A 24,428-nucleotide genomic window follows, 5' to 3' on the forward strand; every position below is an offset into this window, starting at 1 on the left:
TGTAAACATACGAAGCAAGTCACAGAGCGTACAGCTGATCACACTGACGGTAATTAATAAGACAAGGCTGTCTTTGAATTATTAGTTTTGTTATAAATGTCCATAGGATTTTTTTTCTCTCGACCAGAACCCATATGTTCTGGTCTGGTTTGTGGTCCTTCATTTAATAATGACACAAAGGCAAAAATACAAGCATGAATGTGAGGAGTTGATCAATTTCAAGACATTTATTCACATGTTTTAGACAAAACATTGTGACTGCCCAAGCATACCTATTAGTTTCCACAAAGCATCTGATATCTGATATCAAATACCAGATTTAAGAGCATGCAAAATGAACAATCTGAATATTTTGTTACTAGTTAATTAACAATTAATTAGGCTTAAAGGGGAGACATTTATTTTTGCTAAAGTGCAACAACAACTTGATGCAGGCTGCAAACACTGCTATGCCATTAAACAGTTGTCTTAATCAAAAATCAAGGTAAGTACTCATCGAAAAGCGGTGATGTGAGTCCCATGTGTTCAAGGACTGAATGGTGTTTGTCATCCAGTGAACAAGTAGGGCTTCAATCTGTCTACAAAAATAAACAGTATGCAGTATAAACAAGGTAAACCTGATGTTACTGTATGAGAAAAAGCTGAAATGTTCCCTGCAATGCTGTAAAAGTACATTCCTCCCTAACCCTCGATTCATCATGACTAGACAGAAGGAGGATCCTTAACTCATAATGTGAAGAGGGCAGTTATTTCAACACATACAAAACACAATCTCTGCATAATGTAAAAGCTCTGAAGACAGGATTTACTCATGTTCTCGCGGTGGGCTGAATGAGTTCTTGGCTCTTTTTAGATTTAGGTGTTGTACAGTATGTTTTGCCCGAAATGTGTGGGATGCTTCTTCTCGTGGTCCAGACTCCAGGCCCTCGTCTCTCCACTCCTGGGCCTTTAGTCACAGTAAAGTGCCTTCAACCCCATCCTTGTCTCTTCATTTCCAGCCATGCCGGGGATTTGAATTTAAGAAATGGGTGTAGAGATTGTAATCGCGCCATATGGTTGCCCTTCCTTGGAAAAAACATGTGAGACTGAAATAAAAAAATAATGCATGTTAATGAGTAAAAATAAAATATGTTGAAATCTTATATACAGCCAGCTGGAGTTTGGTTTTAAATATACCTGAGTAGATCATGAGTGTTCCTCAGCGCTGCCGCTGAAGGAGCGGCTCCGGATGTGGTTCCTCAACTGCTCGATCAGTTCCGGGTTCTGCTGCTGGATCTGCTGTGCAAACTGTTGTCCTCTGACAGAGAGACGAGAAAACTCTGTTCACCTGCTGCATCGCTTTCTGCCAGCACAGCAGCTCACACAAAGCAAGATGAGAGACAGCCGACATTTACAGTGCAAGTTGACGCTGAACGAGAAAAACGGTTCTCATGCTTTCCTAAAAAGAGGCTGCGCTCTGTGGTGTGAAATCATCATGTCACATCGGTTTAGAGAGTAATTAAACACACCTCTTCCCACCATTCAGAAAAATGCCTCTTGGGGTGAATGAGAGAGGAAGGAGTGTCTGCAAAACTATTACACGCCACGTGACGTTGTTTCACAAATGTTCAAATATTGCTTGCTGTACTTGCCAGGAGTTACATGAGCAGATCGATATCACTTTCATGTCTGTACCACAAAGATGAGGCTACAGTCAGCAGCGAGTTAGCTTAGCTTAGCATCAAGACTGGAAGCAAGAAGGGGGGAAACAGGCAGTCTGGACACCAGGAAGTGACCTGGCTGTTCCTGGCCAAGAAATAGTCTGGCACAGTTTCATCAAATGTTGAATTATTACTTTAATAGGTTCACTATCATCAGTTACCGTGTAAAACTCTCTGAAATCAGTCCTTTTAATCCTTTTAAGTTTGAGTTACTTACGCTTCGATCAAGCTGGAAATGTCTGACAGTCCACCCACTCCTGCAGCAGGACCCCCGACTGCATTAGACATCATTCCTGACATCCTGACCGCATGGTGACACACAGACAGTGAGTCAGAGCACTTTCAAAAAACTGCACTTTAAAGCAACCCTAAATGCAATCAATTCATTCTGGCACTCACAGCTGCTGTACTTGTTGGTTCTGCATCACGCTTGCAGCCTGCAAACAGAACTCAAACTGAAATCCCTCGTGTCGCTCACAAACGTATTAAAAAGGACAATTTCTTTCTGATTACGCTGGCAGTGTTTGTTGTTATTTAGCGCAGCAGCTGTCTGATTCAGATGTATCTTGTCATGGTTGCCGCAATAAAACTCTGGCATGCTTGCACAAGCGTTCTTGGCCTGGCAGACTTTCGCCATGTGTCATCGTTTTACAAGTCAGCATTCTTGAGGCACAGACAAGATCCTTTCCATTAGACAATAAACTTGCTTGATTAACGAGCTAAGTGTCACTCATGGGAATAATTAGGGTAAATATCTGGCTTAATGTTGCCAAATGTAAGTTTACTGAGCAGCAGAGAAACTCTGTTGTGCCTGTGACACAGCCAGGCTTTATACACTGCATAGGACTCGTAGGCTTACCATGCTGATGAAGGCAGGGTTGTTGATTAAACTGGCCATGTCAAATCCCAGTCCAGCAGCTATCTGTGGCACACATTCATAGATGAAGTTCAGAATAACTGTGGCTAACCTTAACGTAGTATGTGAGCTTAAATGAGACTGTGTTGTATAAGAACATAAGGAAAATTCAGCTTGTTTTCACTTACTGGACTGGTCGCTTCTTTTTGCTTCTGCTCTGCAATCTTCAGGTTGGATTTGTAGGTATCGTTCTCGGGGTCTAACACCAACGCTTTTTTGAAGTAGGAAATTGCCTCTGGATACTTGTTCATCGCTGTCAAAGCCAAACTGGAGCCAGAGATTAAAAAAATATATGTTATAGAGCAGATTATGTAGGAAAACATCTTTTAAAGTGTCTCACATGAAACATTTGCAGTGACACAAACAGCTTTGGTCTAACTCACCCCATCCTCCCATATGCTTTGCTGTAGGAGGGATCGATCCCAATGGCTCTCTCGCAGTCACAAGTTGCTTCTGTGTAATTGCCCAGTTTGCTGTGAGCTGCAGCCCTGCAAAATGTGACATTCAGACTCCGTACTTAACTTCAACACAGGCTTGTTTAATTATGTTCAGACACATAAAGCATGCAGAATGGATTCAATTCACTGGTGCTGTTAAAGCATCGCTGTCTGCTGTCGGGAAAAAAAACACAACTTGGGTAGAAATTTAAGTACAAAACAATGACCGTGTGTATGACAATACCTGTTGCAGTAGTACACGGCGTTTCTTAGGTCCAGATCGATGGCCTTTGTGTAGCACTCCACTGCACATCTGTAGTTCTCTTCCTTCATGTGATTGTTCCCTGAAAATAAAATACCACATTGTTCACAGAGTTTACGTGCAGACTGTGGTTACAATTTTTATCTTCCTCAAAAATGGCCAGTAAGTTTTTAGATTACCTTCATTCTTAAGCTGCTCTGCTCGTTCGATGTCTTCCGGAGTCGGAGAAGTCTCTGGTATGGTGAGGTTGTCATTCTAAAGACAAATAAAAAAAAATCTATCATCAATCATTTATAGGACTTATTGAACAGAAAACTGTTATTATTTTATAACATTTTGACTTGACAGGAGGAAAAGGCCAGGCATGATTGATATCATTAATGATGACTTTATTCCATGAGAGAGCCAATAATCAATCCCAGTGAAGCAGTGTGCACTGGCGGACCTTAATGGAATGCAGCCATTGCAATATTAGTCAAAATGTCTGCTGTGAGAAAGGTTTACAGTGTTGACTCTGCATAACGCAACACACATTTATCTTGCTTTGGACACATCCTGATGCCGTACAATCTGAGTTCATTTGAACCACGCTTCTTTCTTCTGTTAAGCATTAGCCGTGTGTTCTGCGCAGCACCCACCTTGAGCAGGGAATTGAGGAAAATCTCTGTCAGAGGCTGTGGAACAGCAAGATGGCAGTCACTGGAGCTGATCTTAAAGGTAGTCTCCAAACACTGGATCGCAACTGCAGCAACAGGGTAACGACGATGAGAGGGGGGAATTACATTTGTGTGTGTGGTTTGTTTTTTTGGATAATAGCTAAACAATTGGTCTTCCAGTTAACAGCGTTATTATGAGTCAGAACTTGGCTGCACCTTCAGAGTGAGAGATTTAAACCATCCTGTTCGTCTCATCACACTGCAAACAAGTAATGCTAATTTCTGTCGCTTCCAATCCTACTCGCTGATAGTGAACTAAAAGCATAAGTACATTAGTTTCAGTCTGTAAGAGACAGAGTAGGAGCAGAGTGTCCCATATTTTGTTTTTCCCCCAAAATTTAAGTGCACAGTGTAGCTGACCTACCTTCAAGGCTCTCCTGCTCGTCAGAATTCAAAGCACCACAGTGTGTTTGATCTCGGAGGAACTGCACAATAGAGAACGCCAGACGCTTCTCCACTGCCATTTTTTAGCTAGAAACTGCTGGGAACAGGAAGTTGTTTATTTTTTTTTGGGTTTGAAACAGAAAGGCACCCACACTCCAATGGCTGTATTATTCATAAGGAGGCACAAAGCACAAGCTATAACTAATACATGACTATGTGATGAACTGATGCATTCTAACTAAATGCAAAAAAAATGTACTGATGTGATGAATTAATAGCTTAATGGATTTCTTTATGGTTAACGATATGTACATTGATTTATAGACCATCAAATCAGCTGGCATGTAGTTAGAAAGAAGAGGCAAGCATTTTGTGTGAGCATTTGAGTTGTACATGATCTCAGAGAAAAAGCTGTGGTCAGATGGAAGTACACGCATGTTGCTGCACGATTCAACAGTACAGTCTGTAGTAATAAATGCAGACAGACTGACATTAACATCCAGTATTTCTTTCTACCACAAATTTGTTTACTGTATGAAGTAACTGAATGGAAACTGAAATTAAGCATTAGCTGATCACATAAACTCACAATGACTCGATCATTTGTTTATGTCGAGCAACAGGAATTCCCAATGCATCTTGTATTAAAATGAATACGTTTTGGGATCATTTACGAAGAGTTTAACTGAGAAAATGTGGACTGTAGGCCTGTAAAACAGTTCTGGGTATTTAGTAATTAGTTATATTTATTATCTAGTTGTTTTCCAGGGAAGAGAAAAATGCTACAGTAGGAACTAATGCACATCTTACAGTTTTAGCTTGTTTTTGCAGACCAATTAGCTGACATTGTACACACCCCTAAACAAAGTGGCGTTAAATCAAATTACCACAATATGGTCCTGTAAGCAAATTTTACCCAGGTCCCTCTTAACAGGTTAGTCCGGCCATGTTTTTATCCATCATCCCATCATCATCCATACCACGATGCTGGTGGTGCATCTGGCTCTTGTTTCCAAAACATCTTATGGGAGGATGAAAGCAAAAAACGATTCCTGCTCCTAATTAAGAAAGAAAAAAGCTGACTGTTTTTTTCTCTGTCTGACCAAAACACATCAGTTCAACGGGGGCAAGAAGAGGCCCGTAATTTGATTTCCAGATTTGCATACATTGCCTCATATTTCCATCACGTGTTGCTGCCGTTCGTTGTTATGTTCATGTAGGTTTGGCCAACACAGCCACTCCTCCCTCAGTGTGTGTTGACACACGTAAATGCAGTGATGCAGAAGCTGTGATGTAATACCACAATGGGAGGCGAGACATGTTTTTATTCACATTTTAACACCCAGTGCATTCAAGATAATACAACCAACGACACTGGGAGGTGTTTTTAATTTCTAACAAAAGAAAAAAAACCAACTCTGTCTATACGTTCCGGACAACAGGGCTCGCGCACTGTGCAGCTGGTGTGATGCTGGCTAAAAACCATCACAATCCCTCTGTCGGCGAGGTGAAACAGCAAAGAAAGGTCAGCCTCAAATCCCTACAAACAGTCGGAGGCCAGTTTTCTAAATAACATAGTGCCAAACGATGCTATTCAGCCCCCACCCCCGCCCACCTACCTGAGCTCTTATCCGGCTGTCTGCTGCCACCGCGTCATGAGGACTTGTGTGTCAGCTCGAGCGCATCCTCCTCGGCGCATGCGCGTTGACAGCGGAAATAAAGAGGCTTATTACTCCACATGCGAGAGAGAGAGAGAGAGAGAGAGGGACCGCTTAGCTGCTGCTGCTGGCCACAGTAAGAGGAGGAGAGGAAAGTGTTTCATTTTGCATGGAAATACGCATGAAAGCAGTGGCATGTGTGCGTTACGGGTTGTGGTTTGCCGAACTCTTTCCAGGTACGTTTCCGTTTCAGCATGGCTGCCATGTCAAATCTGTTTATTGAACACCTGTGTGACAGATTGGTGGAGGGTTACCACCTACACCGGTCCAAATCTCACGTGCTGTGTATGATATTTACACCTGATAATCATTAAGGAGGCGCATTAAAGTGTTAGCTGGCGTATCTTGCTCTTGAGCACTTCTTTTGGCTGTGAGTGCAATCATCTCACACTTTTATGAACTTGTTTTGGAAGCCATCCGCTGCCAGGCAGTGAAACCTGACACTGAGTCGACACGGTGAAGAAAAGGTCACCGCTTAGCATGGAAAAAACGTCCAGCACGTTTCCAGTGTGACTTTGAAGAATTGATGGCTTGTGTTCGTGTCACCTGTTCAATCGTCCCCTGTGAATGTGAAATGTAATTTCAAACTGGTTGGAATCTCTCCACAGCGCCTCAAAACCTGCCCTGAGGATGACCATCCAGAACGGGTCTGTGACACCTGCCAGAGACCACTGCACTCAGGCAGCGGATCAGAGGAACGGCCTGAGATGGGACCTGTCACCAGCTGAGATCAGGACCAGGACGGACTGCTTGATTAACAGAGTAAAGAAGGTCTATGATGACATCGGATCTCTAAAGATAGAAAATGTTTCTGTCGAAAACACGCTGAAAACCTTGGCTGACGTCAAGCTGGATTATGCTTGTGAGTGTTTAAAGACAAGTCTGGTGATATTCTACATTTTTCTTGTTAACAATCACATGAAAAGACCAAAGTAACCCCAGTAAGTGTGGATTTTTGAAGTCAGTCCCTTATACATGTAAATTAAAGCTCCAAATGTGTACTAATCTGGAGCTGAAAATAGTCCCCCCAAAACAACCTATTTCTTCTGGTTTAACTAAAGTTTGTTAAAAACTGCACGCCCGGCAGTTTTGGAAAATGCCTGAGCCTTTTTTTTTTCTAAAATAAAACTTTATATTTGAGGCAGTTTTTTTATTAATTAGATCTCCAGCAGAGAGATTAAAACATGTATATTTTTGTCACGGAATTCACTGACAAGACATTTTGATGTACCAAAGATTTCCAAAGCTACAGAGTAGTAACATAACATTCATGAGGTCTTTTTGTGTTCGATTCTGTTCCCTTAGCATCGCGCCACGTTCTCGACTTCCCTCAGTACGTTTGTCCTTCTAAAGAGGTTCGGACAGCGAGCACAGAGGCCGACAAGAAACTGTCAGAGTTTGACGTGGAGATAAGTATGCGGGAAGACGTGTTCCAGCGAATCACTGCCTTGCAGGTGCGTCTCATGTCTCATCCGTTTGAATATCACTTACAGCATGAGGAAGGTGACTGTAAACTGACCTTTTCAGTCAGACCAGGGGTCCACTGAGATGATAATAATTAAGTTTAACCATAAAACAAATTTATTTGAAGCTAATTAAATCTAATGTGTGAGGCGTTGATTCATTTATCGCAACTGCTATGGCAGCCCTGGATTATTTTCTCATTCTATGTCAGCCAGAGGGCATCAAATGATATCCTTATATTAAGACCGAGGATACTACACCCTCATTTAACCCCACCACAGGTTTTTATTTATCCACAGAAAGAAATTTAATCTGATTGAATCAGTGGTAGCCAATGCAATGTCATATTCCATGCCAGACTGGCTTGGTTGGCATGCAGCATAAATTACTGGAAAAAATAAAAGCAGCCATAATTCGGTTGAGATGAATAAGCGTTTTCGACTTTTTGTGATTATTTTTTGACAGGAAAAGCTCCAAGGCAACCTTACACCTGAAGAAAAGAGATTCTTGGACAGACTAGTTACCTTAGGCAAGCGGAAAGGATTACACCTGTCTGAAGATATACAAGAGGTAATAAGATGTGTGAAATGATTATTAAAGCTTTGACCGTATACATTAAAAGTAATTTAGAGTTTCTGTTGGATAAATGAGTGTTTTTTGATCATAACTGATTAAAAATTTCTCTTTTGAATTTTCATATCACATCCTGGAAATTGATTTTATTTTTCTGTGCCAGTAAAACTGCTTTGTTTCTCTCCTAAGGAAATAAAAAGAACTTCCAAGCTCATAAGTGAGCTCTCCATAGAGTTTAACAAGAATCTGAATGAGGACAATACGTTTCTGGTTTTCTCTGAGCGTGAAATGGGTAAGCCGACACGCCTAAAACTCTTGTCTGCCGGACTCTCTGGCATCGTGAATATGCTTTGACTGTTTTCACGTACGTCTTCATCCTCTTCTGTTAAGGTGGGCTGGCTGACAGCTATCTCAGTGGGCTGGAGAAGACGGCAGATGGGCGCTATAAAGTGACACTTGAATATCCCCATTACTACCCCCTGATGAAGAGGTGCCACAATCCTGAGACCAGGAGGAAGGTGGAAACGGCTTTTCACAGCAGGTGTAAAGAGGTAACTGGAATCTGATAGTAGATCTGTGTATCCTACACTTTGCTGACCACAGTAAGTCTATTCTATGTTTAACTTGTGGATATACATCTGCAACCCTGGAGAAGGAATCTTCTATATGGAGACTGCCGTTCCCGCACTCATTTCCTGCCTATGGACAAGGATGTCAGAGGAACTGATTCATGCATGTAATCCAGTGTTACTGTTTGTAATTTTATCTAACTGATATCAGATCCAACCTACCGTTTACTCTCTTCGTGTCCATATCGAAGCCGTGTTAAATTACTGCTGACACAAGCGTCCTACTGCCGCTGCTTCACGTTGAAAGCGTTGATGTGTCACAAGGTGAGACAGGAAGGGGCAGCCTCAGTGTGAGCCGTCACACGAGGAGCTGCAGGTGGAAGGCTGCACACATGCAGCTCCTTTGAGTACACCCTGCTTTTGTATGGAGAGCAAGTGTGCATCAAGAACTCAGATTGTGGTTCCTCACGGTACGATGGGTTATTGACTCACTTCTTCATTAAACAACACGAGTTTGTTGGCTGCACTCTGAAAGGATTCACCAGTTGCTTTTTTTTGTCGGATTTTTGACAGAGTATTTGCTCAAGGAGCCGGAGTTTGCTGCCACAAAGTCACCAAATCAGCCAGGACTGCAATATTAAGGATCATAACTTTAGTGAATGAATTTAGATTTATTATAAAATGGTTCTGTTGTTTAAATTAGCTGAGCTGCACTTCTTGTTCAACAAACTTTCTGTTTTCTAGGTAAACACAGCGATCCTTGAGGAGTTGATACAACTGAGGGCAAAGGTTGCAGACTTACTTGGCTACAGTAGCCATGCAAACTATGTGCTGGAGATTAACATGGCCAAGAATGCAAGCAATGTGTCTGACTTCTTAGGTATGACCTTCGACATCTCACCTCACATTCACACTTACAACTGCCCTGTGTCGTTCAAGATGAGGACCCAGGCCCTCTGATAACAGCTTGGCTTTCGAAAAATAACCTCAGTGGACGGATGGATGGAATGGACAGGGAAATAGATACAGACTTAACCAGAAGAGAGACACTCTACACCTCATGCCTGTTGCGTGTAATGTCGTGGAAATCACTCCACATGCCTCTCGTATGTTGTGTAACGCGGTAATTTTGGCTGTTGAAGGCATGTGGGACAAAGTGAAAAGCAGCTGAATGAGCGTGTCAGTATCTTGTTATTATAATACAACTCTGAAAGGGTCTGTAGTTTAACTGATCTGTATTTTTTCCCACTTTGCAGATGCTTTCTATGAAAGACTGAAGCCCATTGGAATCAAGGAGAGGAAATACATTCTCGCACTAAAGAAGAGGGAGTGCTTGATGAAGGGCTACCAGTATGATGGACAGATCAATGCCTGGGACTTGCCCTACTACATGAATCAAGTGGAGCAGTGCAAGTTTGCGGTGAACAAGGACAAACTGATCGAGTATTTCCCACTTGATGTGGTGACACAAGGACTGTTTGGTATTTACCAGGAGCTGCTGGGTCTCACGTTCACAGAGGTGGAACATGCTTGTGTGTGGCACGAAAATGTCAAGCTTTACTCAGCCCAGGACACTGAAACAGGAGAGGAGATTGGCCAGTTCTACTTGGACTTGCATCCAAGGTAAATTCAAATTTCTTAGATTGAAGCTAGCAGGGGGCGGCACGGTGGTGCAGTGGTTAGCACTGTCGCCTCATAGCAAGAGGGTTTCAGGTTCGAATCCCGGTCTGGGCCCTTCTATGTGGAGTTTGCATGTTCTCCCTGTGCCTGCTTGGGTTTTCTCCGGGTACTCCGGCTTCCTCCCACAATACCAAAAACATGCACATTAGGTTAATTGGCTACACTAAATTGCCCCTAGGTGTGAGTGTGAGAGTGTGTGGTTGTCTGTCTTTGTGTCCAGGGTGTACCCCGCCTCGCACCCGTAGTCAGCTGGGATAGGCTCCAGCTCCCCCGCGACCCTGACGGATAAGCGGGATAGAAAATGGATGGATGGATGGATGAAGCTAGCAGGCTCTAGGAGGTTTTCATAATGTACTTTCTGTTAATGTTCAGTGCATTTCATTTGCCTCCATGTCTTCCACCAGGGAAGGAAAGTACAGCCATGCAGCCTGCTTTGGGCTCCAGCCCGGCTGCAGAGGGCCTGATGGAAAACGCAGGCTTCCAGTGGCGGCTATGGTGGCTAACTTCACCAAGCCCAGGAAAGGATGGCCCTCTCTTCTCCAGCACCATGAAGTGGAGACTTACTTTCATGAGTTTGGTCATGTTATGCACGAACTCTGTTCTAAGGTAGGTGTCTGCGGTTATATTATATTTGCTTACAGTATGTTGCATGAGTGTGTATAATTAGTATGAGTGAACTTAAACCTTCCCTGTCTTTGTATCAGACCACTTTTTCAGATTTCAGCGGGACCCTGGTGGAGACGGACTTTGTGGAGGTTCCTTCACAGATGCTTGAGAACTGGGTTTGGGAGAAGGAGCCTCTGAGAAGAATGTCTCGCCATTACAAGGACGGGACACCAATCCCTGACAACCTGCTTGACAAACTGATTGCCTCCAGAGTAGCCAACACTGGTCAGACAGTTGAATTTTTGCAAAACAATGAAGCTCTTTAACATTTATGTAGAAATCAAGAGTCTCAGCACATCAACATTTTTTTTTTATCCTCTTCAGGACTGATGAACCTGCGTCAGGTAGTTCTCAGTAAAGTGGACCAGACGCTACATAACAGCCCTGGTGCAGATACAACTGAGGTGTTTGCCAAGCACTGCCGGGACATCCTCGGTGTCCCTGCCACACCAGGTCAGTTGTAGCATGAGCAGCAGTAGCTTTGCGAGGAAAATGATGGCTATTCAGCATAAAGATTTTTGTCAGTGATGAGGATTTAGGTATTTGTCTCCTGATGATGAATGAATACCTAAACACTTCTTGTATGAAATGCACACAGTAAATCTTTTCTTTTTTGGAACACATTGGAATGATTTGTAACAAAGACCACTTTGATGCCATGACCGAGACCTGTTCTCTGCAGGTACCAACATGACAGCCAGTTTCAGCCACTTGGCCGGCGGATATGATGGTCAGTACTATGGCTATCTGTGGAGTGAAGTCTACTCCATGGACATTTTTTTCAGTCGTTTTAAAAAGGAAGGCATCATGAATCCAAAGGTCTGAATATTACTATATATCTATTTACTTGTAAGCATACATAGCTCACTTTTTTTGTGGAAAATGTCTTTATTTGTACTTTTTTTGTACAGGTTGGAAAAGAGTACAGAAAGGTGATTCTGGAAGCAGGCGGCTCGGTGGACGGAATGGACATGCTAAAGACCTTCCTTGGACGTAGCCCATGTCAGGATGCCTTCTTTCAGTGCAAAGGGCTGATTAAGCCCCAGGAAACACAAACACTAATTTGATAAAATCTTTACGAGTATTTCGCCAAGGCAGTGGTTGCTTGAAGTGTGTTACTGTGCTTAAGTTGTTTTTTTTTTTTTACTTGATTTCTACTTGTCAACATTCGTTCAAATATACAGTAGATAACAGAGGGGCCTTGTGATGATACATACAGTAGGCCCTTCTCACCGCAGATGTGTTACTAATAACATCATGACTGCTTCGTAGTATTAAAGTGTCCCGGCACGTCAGGACAGTCTTGACAGTGTGCCAGCGCGCACATTATCACAACACTGAAAACAAAGCAGCTAAATGTGCCCTGTAAAAATGTAAATTACACTGATTTTTTTTTTTAAGTGATGCAGCATTAGAAAGCTGTTGAGATTCAAAGTGGTCATCATCTAAATGCATAAATAAAATTTCCGTTGTACTGAAACATATATATTTACAGATACAGACACATAGTTATTTCACACTGTCAAAGCTACAGAAAGACATAATGCGAGATGTTAAAGCTCCATGTGTTCAAGCAAAATGGCTCAAAAAACCTTACAGTGAATGTTTTGGACTTATCTATATAAATTCCCTCCTTAAATGGCATTAGACTATTGTGATGAAATATCCTCAGATCTCTCTACTCCAGAACAGGATTACGAAAATGTGCTCATAGTGTGGAAGAAGGGGGTTTTGCATAATTTGGGGACTTCTTGTAATTCCCCTGCAAGAAAAAAAAAAGTTATTTATGTACACCAGGGGGCGCCACAAGATAGAAAATGCTGCTGTGCGAAGCAAACGTAGTGAAGAAAAATAAATGTTCTCGGTGAGAATGATGAGAATTCCTCTTTCCACTATTTAAATAAAGTCCTTATTCGTGTAAAACGTTAACATGAATCGTCAATAATAAAAAAAAAATAGTGCCACTATTTTTATATGTTGACCGGTTCAATAAAATGTCTTGTTTTTGCCTGGTCCATAAACTCATGTTTTAGTCCATTTGAATGTCTTTTACAGAGGAGGGAAATGTCAGGGAAATAGACTGAAGGAAATAATGGGATTTACCGAAAGTGTCCGGGTGAGGTAGTGAAAGCATCATCACGGGGGTTCGCTGTGGCTGGAAAGGCGACTTCTTGCGGACAGCCTACTTCTACGTGTAGGCGCAGAGGTCGCAGACAAGAAACCCACCTCTTCATTCTTCAACAGTCCCTATGTAGCTCCACTCGACTCTGTCAAAGCTGCTTGATTAGAGGAAAGGAGATTATGACTGAAAACACCTGGGTGCGGCACAGTTTGGATGAGGTTTCGCCCTGCCGGAGGTCGTACGCATTTTTGCCTTTTGTATTTCCTTGCTGAATGTCGTGGACATTTTGGATTTTTTAATGCCCTGTGTCATTAATCTTAGCAACTGAGGACCACTTTTTGGGTGTCCCTGGCTTCGGTTAGTTTGTCTGAATAACATTTGGAAGGTAAAGACTTTGAAGTGTGAAAGCAACCGAGGACGACACCGTTAAACAACTTGAGGAAGGCTTGCCGAGGATGTGCGTACTGGGCCAGCTTCGAGTTGCTTTCTAAGTGGGCAACATTAGCTTAGCTGCTAACACTAGCAAACCCCTGTTGAAACTACCAAGCGACATCTGTGAAGCGAGCTAATGCTCGCTTCCTGAAATATTTTTTGGACAGTGGGACCCTGCTCGCTACCTGAACACCATTAAATGAGACGGTGACTCGACTGTAATTTAGGTAAGTCTCTTTGTTTGCGCAAGTTGCTGCTTGGGTCTGTGGGGGCCCCATGTAACATGCTAACACCCCAGCTAGCCATAGCGCAGCGTAGTATCGTTGGGAGACCCATTCTGATGCTGTCCGACTTCGGTCTCTACATTACTTCAGCCAATTGTAACAGTAAAATTGTAATTTTACAGCCTCATCTGAACGTTACCGGTCACCATTGGCTGTGACTACATTCCTGATGTGATACAACAGTGTATTTTGGACGGAAACATGAGATTCATCAGCTGTTGGTATTTTCGGCAGCTCTCGCATCAACAGCTGTACATGGCTGCCTGTATGCTATGTTGCTTGACTGTCTCTCATTTATTCAGAGTTAGAGTATCAAATGTAACGCAGGCTAGTGGTTACATGTATAATTGCCAGTCGGTAAGATGTATGTTTTTGTCATTACTATTCCTAATATCAGTCGACCATTAAGGAACCAGCTGCAGTGCTACAGCAGCAGTCCCATCTTTTGTTGCGGGGCACCGTAAGCGCTACGACGGACGAGGGATTACTGTGCTATACACTCAACATATCAGCTCTTTCATTTTCTCACCACTCCACTAATCAGATTACTGTCTCCACTTAACTCCAATATGATTTAATCCTGTTAAGATTTGAGATAGTCGGCGCAGCTAATCTCCAGGTTTGATTTTTTTGGGGGGGGGGGGAATTTCAGCAGCCCGTCGACTTGTTTTTCACAGTTTTGTTAATCATCTCTTAGGGATGTCAAGGCAGGCAACCCAGAGAGATCTCAGGGAAGCCGTGAGAAGCGAATGATGTCCACATGAAAACAATAGCAAGCCTGTGTTTCCTTTGTTATTAACATACCTGAATTGCATCCGTAAATGCTTTGTGGTTTTAACACATCAATGACAGCATGACATTATGTTTGCATTGTCGTGTCTGGTGGGAATAGCTGCAAGGTCAGGCTCGTAATTAAAAAAAAAAAGAAAGAAAAAAGGGGAAAAAAGACCTAATCTGAATACAAGCTTGACCAAGCTGAACTAACCCCTTGAAACTGACATAATAAACTGCCTTATGTTGCCAGAGAGAGGACACATGGTATGTGAAGATAGCCTCCAAATCCTGCAGCCATCCTCCTGTCTGCTTGTTAAAACGCAGAGTACACTACTGCTGCCTTAAAACCCAGATGACTGGCATTGTCTCACAGTAAAACCATATCTGATTAGACTTCAAAGGCTGTCCTTGCTGAGATAAAATGTCAACAAAATCCAGGGCATATCACCTGTCACTTGTCATTGTTGTGGGCACATTATCTAAGAGGTTGTGACCAGCTGTTTGTAGATTATTATCCTCTTATTTATAATAACCTAACATTTCAGTGTATCCAGGTTTTAGGGTCATTTCCTCAAACTGTATACAGTAAATACGCCGTTATTCATCTGATTTTGTTTTTCACTTTGCGGTTTTTGGTCATTTATCAAATTAAAAGCATATATTGTTAATTCAGGATGGCTCATCAGTGTGTGCACACCTGCACAAAGTTTTACTGCAGTGGTGTGTTTCCAGTGAGGTGTTGGAAGCGTCTGTTGGGGAACATTTAATTTTTCTCCTTCCTCTCATGATCATACAGCAAACCTTTCCTGCGAAGAAGGATAGGTTTACTCTGAATTCCCTTGATCCTGCACTGTTCTTTTCTCACACTAATGCCAGAGTGGTTGTTATCTTGCAAAGCAATGTGTCATGCTGCTTGGATACTGAGAGAAAGCAATAACCTTCAACAAAAGCTGCCTGTTCCTTATCTTCATTGTGTGTCAAAAATTTTACCGTGGCTGCATAATGGCTAATCCACAATCTATAATGCTTCCATTGTGTTTTTTTCATATCACTATATCATGCTTTCGGTTGGACAAATAATACTCTTCAGGGATTAAGCTAAGGTCATCCATGTTAAAACCACTTTGTTTTCCTTGATGGCAATACTTTACTTTAATAACCTACAGTGAGCTCAGTGCTGTGAAGAAATGTATTGACTATGAGTGTGACTGTAGGTGTGTTTGTCTAAATTAGGGAAGCTTTTTTTTTTTTTTTTTTTTTTTTAAAAAAATTATTCCTGTTTGTGTAACCATATAAGTTCACATTTCCTCTCCCAACTTCAGCAAATCAAGCCCTGAAGTGATTCACACGCTTTTTCTACACTTGTAGTGAAAACAAGAGAAAAAAATATGCTCAGAGCAATGTGTGAGCAATGTGTCAACAATGAAGTTGTTGACGTGGACCAAAGAACACGTGGTTAATGACTAAATACTCATGTGACGTTGCTGACAAGTTGGTGGAGAAGGAGTTGAGCAAATCTGTGAGAAAACGCAGTCGAGTTAGGAAATTAGCCAATGTGTGCTGTGGCAGAGGTTCTCAGTGTGAATGTGCCAATTAGTAATTTGTTTGTAAAATATTGTGGCTTGCAGGTGATTTAGTCAGTTCACATTTCCTTCACATCTTTCTTTTTCAGAAGATAACAAGACATTTGCACATTGTGAGAAGTTTTTGTTTTGTAAGCAGCGCTGGCCCCTCCCTCTTGGAGCAGGTGTGTGCAGGTGCACAGGTCTAGTTTTCTTGCAATTAAGGGGAAACTTCAGATATTTCTAAGCTAATGATCTTTTATAGGGCTGATTTGATTGGTCTATTAATTGATAATTGGAACATATGTAAACAGATTTAACTGTTTTGATAACCAGTTTCTTCTTTAAAGTCATTTCAGCCTGGCAGTTCTGAGCATGTGCTGCTTTTTTTGTCTTGTGTGTAGCAGAGGGCGATTTGGCCCTGAAATAATCATGATATATTAGGATATTTCTGTGATAACGATGTAATAAATACAGAATGTTTTTGTTTTAAGACACCCGTTGAGTGTTCCTTACTGGGCTTTTTGGCTCGTTTTTGCACTCGACTGTGTACTTCTGCTTGAGGTTGTGCAGTTTGTTTGTTGTATTGCCCCTTTTTGTTGTTGCAGTCTTCTTGCCCTTCTTATACTGTGGTTTGTTCTATACCTTAACTTTTGTAATCAAACCACTTCACACTACTGAAGCTGCTCACTTTTTTGGAAATAACTATTCAAATGTGAAGTAGATGTTTTTAAAACTGTGACTGTGCATTTTTCTCCAGATTAATTGATGGTGAAAATTCAGCTCAAGAGCAGGATAATAAAGAATAATAGAGAGCACCAACAGTCAGTAAAAAGTCTCCCATTGGCAGTAAAATTTAGGGACGTTTTTATCATTTCAGCACCAATACTGACATTTATTATTGTGCTTTGTTTTATACTGACACAACACCACACCACCACAAATAAATTCTCAACATGTGGGGATGTGTGCTTTACTTGAAACAGTGTTACAAGCTAGCGCAGTTGGACCATGGTAATCTTGGGCTCGGATAACCTTTTTAAATAAGCCCCATTTCAACCAAATATCAGATTACATTAGTAGTTGGAAGCCGACGCTAGCAGTTCATGTAAACTATTTAAAATTCTTTGCCTCTTTGCACAACTTTCTTGTCATCCTTTAAACCTCTCCTGAACTGTCTTCGTTGTCATGCTCCTTCGAAGTGTTTTCACCTCAGTGTAGAGGCTAAAGATAAACCTGAGTGTCCTGTGCCTAGTGTGGCAATATTTCTCGTCCATGCAGTCATAGGTTTTTTTCTTTAGAAGTTGATGAGGGGAAGAAGCCCTGGTGTGTGTCTCACCTGTAATGGCATAGACATTGTCAGCCAATGTCTGGCTCAGCACTTGACTGTGCACACAGCTTCAGTGTTTGAACTGGTGTGACATCTTTGTTCAAGCTATTAGTAAAATGCACTATTTATGCATGTGCTCCGACTGGTTTCGGTAGGAGTTTTTGTATGTAATGTCTTTGAGCCTCTCCGTGGATTTTCCATGATCCTTCTGTAAGCACACGGAGACAAATGACGGACATATTTGTCAGGCAAATGATATTCCGTAGAAAAATTAATGTGAAAGCGTGTGGCATATTGCAAAACAGTGGATGATTTGATTGTAGGCAGAGAATCTGGTTTTGATGTTGTAAGTGTTGTCATGTGACAAAAATGAGCAGGGTCATGTCCAACTATCTTACAATAGATAGAGTAATTATTGTGACAGACCCAGCACTAACCTACTCCAGCTGTCTAAAATGCATAGACACATCTCTCTTTAATTAAATATGTCAGCTGTTTAAGAGACTGCGTGACTCTCCCTGAAGATACGCCAACTGAAAAAGTCGGCTCCGAGTGCATTTGATTTATGTGTATTATGTCAACACGCTTGTGGCTGGTGATTTTGATTTACAGTCTGAGGAAGGTCTCTGGGACCACAGCAGTACTTAATTACTACTTTGTTTTTCATTATGATAAATTAGTTGAAGATAGAAGCACATGTTTATGGATTTTTTTTTTCTTGGTCCATTGCCCACTGGCTATTAAAGATGACTTAACAAATAGCATGTAATGTATATTAGTAAGTGTAGATATCAGTACTGAATTAATAGCCTGTTAAGCGCAAACAGAGGCCTTTCATGTAATCAATTGAGTTTGTATTTTTACTCAGTATTTGTGGGAAAACGTACATTTTCATTTTATTTGACGCGTTCTTCCTGCCATTTTAATGTACATCTGTGCATCCAGTTTCTCCCCAATGATTTCGCTGCTTCTGTGACCCAGTTAGAAAAAAATCTGCCTCATTCAGGCTTGCTGCCTATCAGCAGATATGTTCACGAAGCCAAATCCTTCTTTAGCGTTGTGTCTACCGGCTGATGAAGACACCCCATAGGAGTGTACTGTGAGCAGCTCCAATTTCCTTGCCATAATTCATGGAAAATTTTTAAATGAATTACTTGAGGTGAAAAGCAAGACCTCTGAGTAAAACAACTTATGTAATGGAACATTTTTGAAAGGGTTTAAATTACCAAACAGGAAAGAAAAGATCCAAGTAGACGTAAACGCAGCAAGAGACAAAATGAGCTGTTGTAATATCAGCTTCAGATAAGCGTCATATCTCTGCTATAAGTTGCCTTCATACTGTATAGCTTAACTAGACATATATGGTCTTCAGGCTGTCAACAAATGATAAGCGGTCTGAGCTCAACTGAGCGTTGGGTTGGGCAACAATATCTCATCATACTGAGCTGACATGTATTTTATGTAACTTACAAACAAGACCTAGTATCCAAGTGTAGTAAAACAAATACTGCGTCCTGGTTCAGTGCAGTCATCTCCTGGCAGGTATCCCTAATGCAAGGAAAGATGTCTAATACTGGGTTGTTTGCTTGCCAGTGTGATTACAAAGTGGCAAAAACACTTTCTTTTTATTTTATTTTTTTTTTTGTTCACAGACATTTAATTAGAGGGTATGGTCTAGACCTGCTCTAATTGGAAAGTGTCATGAGAGAACTTTTGTTGTGAACTGGCGCAATATAAATAAACTGAACTGATTTGAATTGAATTGAAATGTCACAGGACCTGTAGCAAACTTGATCTAAATCTGGCCATGAAATTTGGCTTCTGAAAAGTTGCATTTGGACAGTAGTTGGGCTCAGGGCAGCCTGGTTCATTCATATTCAGTGCAGATCAACATGCAACCAGAAAGTTAATTTATTGTGTACTGGGCTGTACTCTGATTTCTTTTCATATTTGATTCTTGTGTGTTTAAATGAACTTTTGTCCAGTTAATTTTATGTGTGTATTATATGTTGTTACTGTAAATAACTTGTTTCAAATCTATATATAGATCTAATCCCAGATTATTTAATCTAGATCTGGGTGGATCTTTCTCTTGGTTGGAAAAAAAATGAGACCTCGGTTTGATTTCCAGGTTGTCTGAAGTGATGAGGAGACACACTCTGAACAGACCACTCTGTTCAGACATTTTACCCTTTTGTTTATATTTATACTTCATATTAAGTGTTAATTTAAGTGACTTGTTGACTTGTGACTTGACTCCTTGCTATTAAAACTACCTTATACGTCACCTTTATTTCCACCTCCACCCTCAAAACAATCGACTGTCCTTCAGTCTTGGCTCAGTTGGTGTTGGTTATGATCCATGTATGTGGTCCATTATGATGTTGCTCAAGAATTTTTGTGGTTTGTTGTTGCCATTGTGTGTCATGCCATCTATGACAGCACTGGCACAACAGTTACATTTCCATCTGCTTACGTATGCTTCAGAATTAACTAAATGTCCCTTCTCATATGATGTATTTGACCACATATGCCAACTCATGCTCTGAACACCTCCAATTGTCGCCTGAGTCATTGCATCCACATTGTGGTTTGGGTGGAATCACAGTTGTTTTTATGGATGTTGATTTGCAACACGATCTATCCATCTGCACTTTAGTAAAAAAAATGCAAAAAGCTCGCTATTCAAAAGATACACAGTCGTAGACAGACAGTCGTAGGTTTAGGCACATAAAGCAGCTCCATGACTGGCTCTCAGTTGTGTTGTCAGTGTGCTGTGATTTAAGTAGGCTGACTCCATTGCCTGCCTGAGATGTCATGTGACAGCTTGCAGTTTTTGCACACTTGTGTGTATGCAATGGTTAACCACTTTTGGTAACCTACAAGTCCGTTCCCATCTTGATGTGCAAGTATCTCCTTTCTTTGTTGATGGCACTGAATGAATGCACTTCCAAACGGCGTTGAGTGTTCTCGTCTTTGTGTTGGCTCACAGAATTATATTTGACAACAATCTGAGAACAAGCCAAATTTGATTTTTTTTTTTTTTTTACATTGTTCTGCAGAGTCTGTTAGCACAGCAAAGGAACAGACTGGGACAGGACAAGGAACAGAACAACTGGTACTGTTAATACTGAATTAGCACAATAATGAAAATTAATGACATTATTACCATAGCAAACAGCTGTTACTTGGCTCCATCTCTGTGGCTGACTGCATAAGGAGCAGAAATAATCCCTGCCTTTTTTTTACAACCAAGTTTGAGGGAGGCCAGTTAATTTTTACTTAATATAATATCAGACAGTTTTATGTCTAAAATCTCCATAATGCTCTCCAGGACATGTGGTACATTTGTCTAAGTTTTTTTATAAAGAAGTCTTTAAAGTTCCTTTTGAAGCTCAAAGGTCCTCTGATATGTCCTCCTTTAACCTTTTTTTTTATAAAAAAAAAAAGCAGTTGTGCAGTTACTGCTCACTATGTGTTTGCCGACCATGACGTGTAGTTACTTGTATACTGATTATATATTAATTCAAACTAAATTAAACCCCAGTGGATTTAAGTTTATAGATACTGAGTGCACACTGTAAACTGTAATGTTTATTAATTCGTAAGCCGACAATTTCTGATGCAGCAGCATGGATGAAGTCCGTCCTTATTAATAGAACTCATGTAAACAAGATGTTATTTATTTATTTATTTATTTATTTCGCATCATCTACTTTTATGACTAGCGTGCTGATGGGGCTTGTTTGAACGAAAAGCACGAAGCTGGTGTAGCTGCAGTGCCCTCACTTCCCCCCACCACCAACATCCCAGTTAAAAAAAACTGACGCTTCTATTCCTTCATTACAGCGTGTGACGACAGGAACTTTTGTTTGGCAAGATTCAGTATCCCAAATAGATGAGATGAGGATAAAGGCACCCAAGAGGAAGTGGAGCAGAAACTAATGAGTGTCATTGCAGTCCAATGTGTTTGCAGCTGATTGGGAGACCCATGAATAAGTCAAAACTTCTCTTTCTCTCTCTCTCCATCTTTCTCCTCCCCTCTTTCCTTGACTGTTTTTCTCCCTCCCTCTTTCCTGTTCTATGGCTCTATTGTGTTCAGTGAGGATGGCGGAGGGATGATCCTATCTGTTTGCTGGCTCAGTGTGTCTCAGATCAGCTGGCAAGGCTAATGCTTTTCCAGACATGCACAGACAGTACTCTTGTGTTGTGCTCTGACCCGAGGAACAAGAATATGTCACATTTCAAGGCTGAGTTTTGTTCAGGTTCTTGTTTATTTAGACAAGCTGGATTACCTTTATAGAAATAGACAGGTTTCAGTGAAATGAGAACATTTTCTCTGTGCGGCACAGTGTATGTTGCACTGATGGGTTAGCGGTACAGTCTTTGAAGAAGAAGAAGAATCAAGAAGAATCAGCTTTATTGACAGTATATATATTTTTACATACACACACTGAATTCGTCTTCTGCATTTGACCCATCCTTAGTTGAATACACATGCAACACCTGGCAAATTACATGCAGTGAATCACACAGGAGCACTGGGCTGCATCGGGTGCCTGGGGAGCAAATTGGGGGTTAAATGCCTTGCTCAAGGGCACATCAGCTGGCTAATGGAGGGTGGGAGCATTTGTCGCATTAATCACTCCTCCACACCCAAATTTTTCATGACCGTCCGGTGGGGGAATCGAACCGGTGACCCTCCGATCACAAGCCGCTTCTCCAACCTCTAGGCCACAGCATCAAAATTAAAAACCTTTTGTGTTTCTATCTCTGCTGCTTGTGTGTCCTCAGGCAGGAGCAATAGGAGGAGCTTGGCTATTTCAGGATATCCCAAACTTTATAAATTCCACCTCCATTCAACAGCTCTATGTAGTTAATGAAGTATTTGCTGACAGATAAGATTTTTTTGCAGAACACGGTGAACATTAGCTTCCACAGTTGCAAAGCCAACCCCTAACAAGCATAACTTTACATGATGAGAGAGAAGGAGGTTCTTTTGACCCAAATTTGGTCGCTAATTAGCACACTCCATGGAACATGTAAAAAAAAAAAAAAAAAAATTTTTACAGGAGCTTAATCTAATTCTGCTTGGTTTTCTGCAGTTTTCCGCCACCACGTCACCACTCAATTTATGTATTACAAGAGACGGTATGGTATACAAAATATACATTTCAATAAGTATGTGAAACTTCATGACTGACAGGTGATCCCAGCTCATGATTGGGTTAGGCGGGTGTCTAATCAATCATTACTGCACAGACTCCACTTTAAATGACATCGGTAGCACAAGATGGCATTGGTTGTGTGTGGGATATTTTGGCATCATTATTTTTCAGTGTGGGGAGGTGGGTTTGACTGCTCTGTTATAGAGTCCATATACTTAACTTCTGTAGAAACGTACTGACCTGAATGTCTTGTTCTTAATGGTTCACGATGAAGACACACCTTGTCACACCCTTACGAAGTATTAATAGTCACCACACTGATATCACAGTCTCTTTCAGACTTTTTAGATTTTTTATCATATTACATTTGAATCATATCAGAAAGGTGCATTTTGTTGGGATGTTCTTAGTCATCTGAAAAATCTTGTGAAACTTTAGGCATCTCAAAATGCAGTGAGTCTGTTTCTTATTTAGGTTTGTTTCAGGAAAAAACAGAAATGCTCAAGGACACCTGCCGTAAAACACTACACTGGATTGCAAGAGTTAACAGTCTGTCTGAAAGCAGTTGGGGTTTATGCTGTTTGCTTTATGCTTGGGTGCTTGTATGTCTTTTGTCATTGTCTCTGTTCATTAGAAAAGCAAATAGTTGCTGTTGTATCCATCGTCTACCATTGACTTTATCAATCCAGTAATTCAACCCTGCAGGTTAAACAGCAGTTTATTTTTTGGATTTAGATTAAAATTTCTAAGTCCTGGTGTAAACATGTTCACATGAACGGTTCAGTTCTCGTGGAAGTGATGTGCTGTTGTCAAACATCAGTCCAGCTCAAACAAGAAACAACAAGAGTGCCCCACCCTGTTCTCCAGGCAGCCAAGATACACGATACACCCGTCAGACTAGCTCTATGTGCAATCAGCATCCTATTTCCTAAAAAGGTCAATAGAAATATAGCTTTACATTACTTTAAAGTTATTCCTGATTACTTTTAAGTCAGGATTCTGTGGCAGGTGGCTTTGTAATAGTAGTGTAAAGAAATGGGTCAAACAGCAGGCGTTAAGGGATTCTTTGGGATTCCTGTTTTTTTGTTTGTTTTTTTACATGTTATTAATGCCAACACACTGATCAGGACCCTCTAAATGAGTGGAACTATGACATTGACTCTCTTGACAAATTGAACATTGAGAGTTTTAAAATGAATATGTTTTAATTTATGCTATCAAATGTCTTTAAATCCAAGAACACTGTGCATGCAACATTTGCTTTATTAATGACTGTTAAATGTTTTCTTATAATAAATCAAGTCTGCCACATTTTCCACATTTATGCTGACTTTCACAGTCACACACATAGTCAAACATACACTGCCTGGGTTAGCACAATAAGTCATTATGTTTGGATAACTTGATTTTTTAAATTTTTATGATCTGACCTGTGTGTTCAAAACATTGACTACATATTTTTGGACGTCTAGACGATCCCTCTAAACCATAAAGCCACATTGTCTCCACACCATTATGGATGCACATGTCTTGTGACCTGAAAAGTGAAGACAACAAGCCCAGATGACAAGAGGCTTTTTTTTTGTTTGCCTAGCTTTGCTGACAGCAGCAGGTTTGTCTTCCAAAGCAGGAGTATTTTTGACGTGCAGTTCCACAAGTTCCACATTTACT

At 41.1% G+C, this 24,428-nt stretch overlaps 3 protein-coding genes across 12 annotated transcripts in view; 2 read left to right on the plus strand and 1 right to left on the minus strand.

Annotated features, from left to right (window-relative positions):
* Positions 1–189: 189 nt before the first annotated feature.
* On the minus strand, positions 190–6,150 carry sgtb (small glutamine rich tetratricopeptide repeat co-chaperone beta). 5 transcript variants are annotated; one of them, XM_046375021.1, is made up of 12 exons: positions 6,035–6,150; positions 4,396–4,512; positions 3,954–4,057; positions 3,495–3,570; positions 3,298–3,397; positions 3,000–3,104; positions 2,745–2,883; positions 2,560–2,622; positions 2,100–2,137; positions 1,918–2,001; positions 1,177–1,297; positions 190–1,085 (listed from the first exon to the last, which is right to left on the minus strand). In XM_046375021.1, the coding sequence occupies exons 2-11, from the start codon at positions 4,493–4,495 to the stop codon at positions 1,186–1,188; spliced, it is 921 nt and encodes a 306-aa protein (XP_046230977.1). In that variant the 5' UTR covers positions 4,496–4,512; positions 6,035–6,150; the 3' UTR covers positions 190–1,085; positions 1,177–1,185. The 5 variants fall into 5 exon arrangements, with proteins under 5 accessions (XP_046230977.1, XP_046230980.1, XP_046230979.1 ...); XM_046375024.1 differs by lacking the exon at positions 6,035–6,150 and adding an exon at positions 5,332–5,998 and having other exon boundaries at positions 4,396–4,509; XM_046375023.1 differs by lacking the exon at positions 6,035–6,150 and adding an exon at positions 5,303–5,998 and having other exon boundaries at positions 4,396–4,509.
* Positions 6,151–6,155: 5 nt separating this feature from the next.
* nln (neurolysin (metallopeptidase M3 family)) lies at positions 6,156–13,003 on the plus strand. Of its 3 annotated transcripts, none has more exons than XM_046375012.1 (13): positions 6,156–6,309; positions 6,742–6,995; positions 7,439–7,587; positions 8,063–8,167; positions 8,360–8,462; positions 8,561–8,721; positions 9,484–9,619; positions 9,996–10,362; positions 10,824–11,025; positions 11,124–11,310; positions 11,410–11,538; positions 11,768–11,904; positions 11,997–13,003. In XM_046375012.1, the coding sequence occupies exons 1-13, from the start codon at positions 6,269–6,271 to the stop codon at positions 12,150–12,152; spliced, it is 2,127 nt and encodes a 708-aa protein (XP_046230968.1). In that variant the 5' UTR covers positions 6,156–6,268; the 3' UTR covers positions 12,153–13,003. The 3 variants fall into 3 exon arrangements, with proteins under 3 accessions (XP_046230968.1, XP_046230969.1, XP_046230970.1); XM_046375013.1 differs by lacking the exon at positions 6,156–6,309 and adding an exon at positions 6,371–6,503; XM_046375014.1 differs by lacking the exon at positions 6,156–6,309 and adding an exon at positions 6,578–6,600.
* A 200-nt stretch (positions 13,004–13,203) lies between these two features.
* The window catches only part of erbin (erbb2 interacting protein), a 47,234-nt gene continuing 36,009 nt past the window's right edge, over positions 13,204–24,428 (plus strand). Inside the window, exon 1 of one of the 4 annotated variants that reach the window (XM_046375005.1) lies at positions 13,204–13,866. The gene's annotated coding sequence lies outside the window, so the exon portion shown is untranslated. The remainder of the gene's footprint in view (positions 13,867–24,428) is intronic. The other 3 variants (XM_046375004.1, XM_046375007.1, XM_046375006.1) reach the window with 3 other exon arrangements.

This window comes from Scatophagus argus, chromosome 20 (genome assembly GCF_020382885.2).
Source record: "Scatophagus argus isolate fScaArg1 chromosome 20, fScaArg1.pri, whole genome shotgun sequence".
Lineage (NCBI taxonomy): Eukaryota > Metazoa > Chordata > Actinopteri > Scatophagidae > Scatophagus > Scatophagus argus.

What these genes read in the sequence shown, in the direction of transcription:
- nln (XM_046375012.1), top strand. Translation starts at nt 6,269, where the DNA reads ATGTGTGCGTTACGGGTTGTGGTTTGCCGAACTCTTTCCAG. An exon ending in CGTCAAGCTGGATTATGCTT is followed by an intron (nt 6,996 to 7,438) that starts GTGAGTGTTTAA and finishes CTGTTCCCTTAG; the next exon opens with CATCGCGCCACGTTCTCGAC. An exon ending in TGCACGAACTCTGTTCTAAG is followed by an intron (nt 11,026 to 11,123) that starts GTAGGTGTCTGC and finishes TCTTTGTATCAG; the next exon opens with ACCACTTTTTCAGATTTCAG.
- sgtb (XM_046375021.1), bottom strand. Translation starts at nt 4,495, where the DNA reads ATGGCAGTGGAGAAGCGTCTGGCGTTCTCTATTGTGCAGTTCCTCCGA. An exon ending in AAAGCATATGGGAGGATGGG is followed by an intron (nt 2,884 to 2,999) that starts GTGAGTTAGACC and finishes CTCTGGCTCCAG; the next exon opens with TTTGGCTTTGACAGCGATGA. An exon ending in ACCCTGCCTTCATCAGCATG is followed by an intron (nt 2,138 to 2,559) that starts GTAAGCCTACGA and finishes TTCTGTTTGCAG; the next exon opens with GCTGCAAGCGTGATGCAGAA.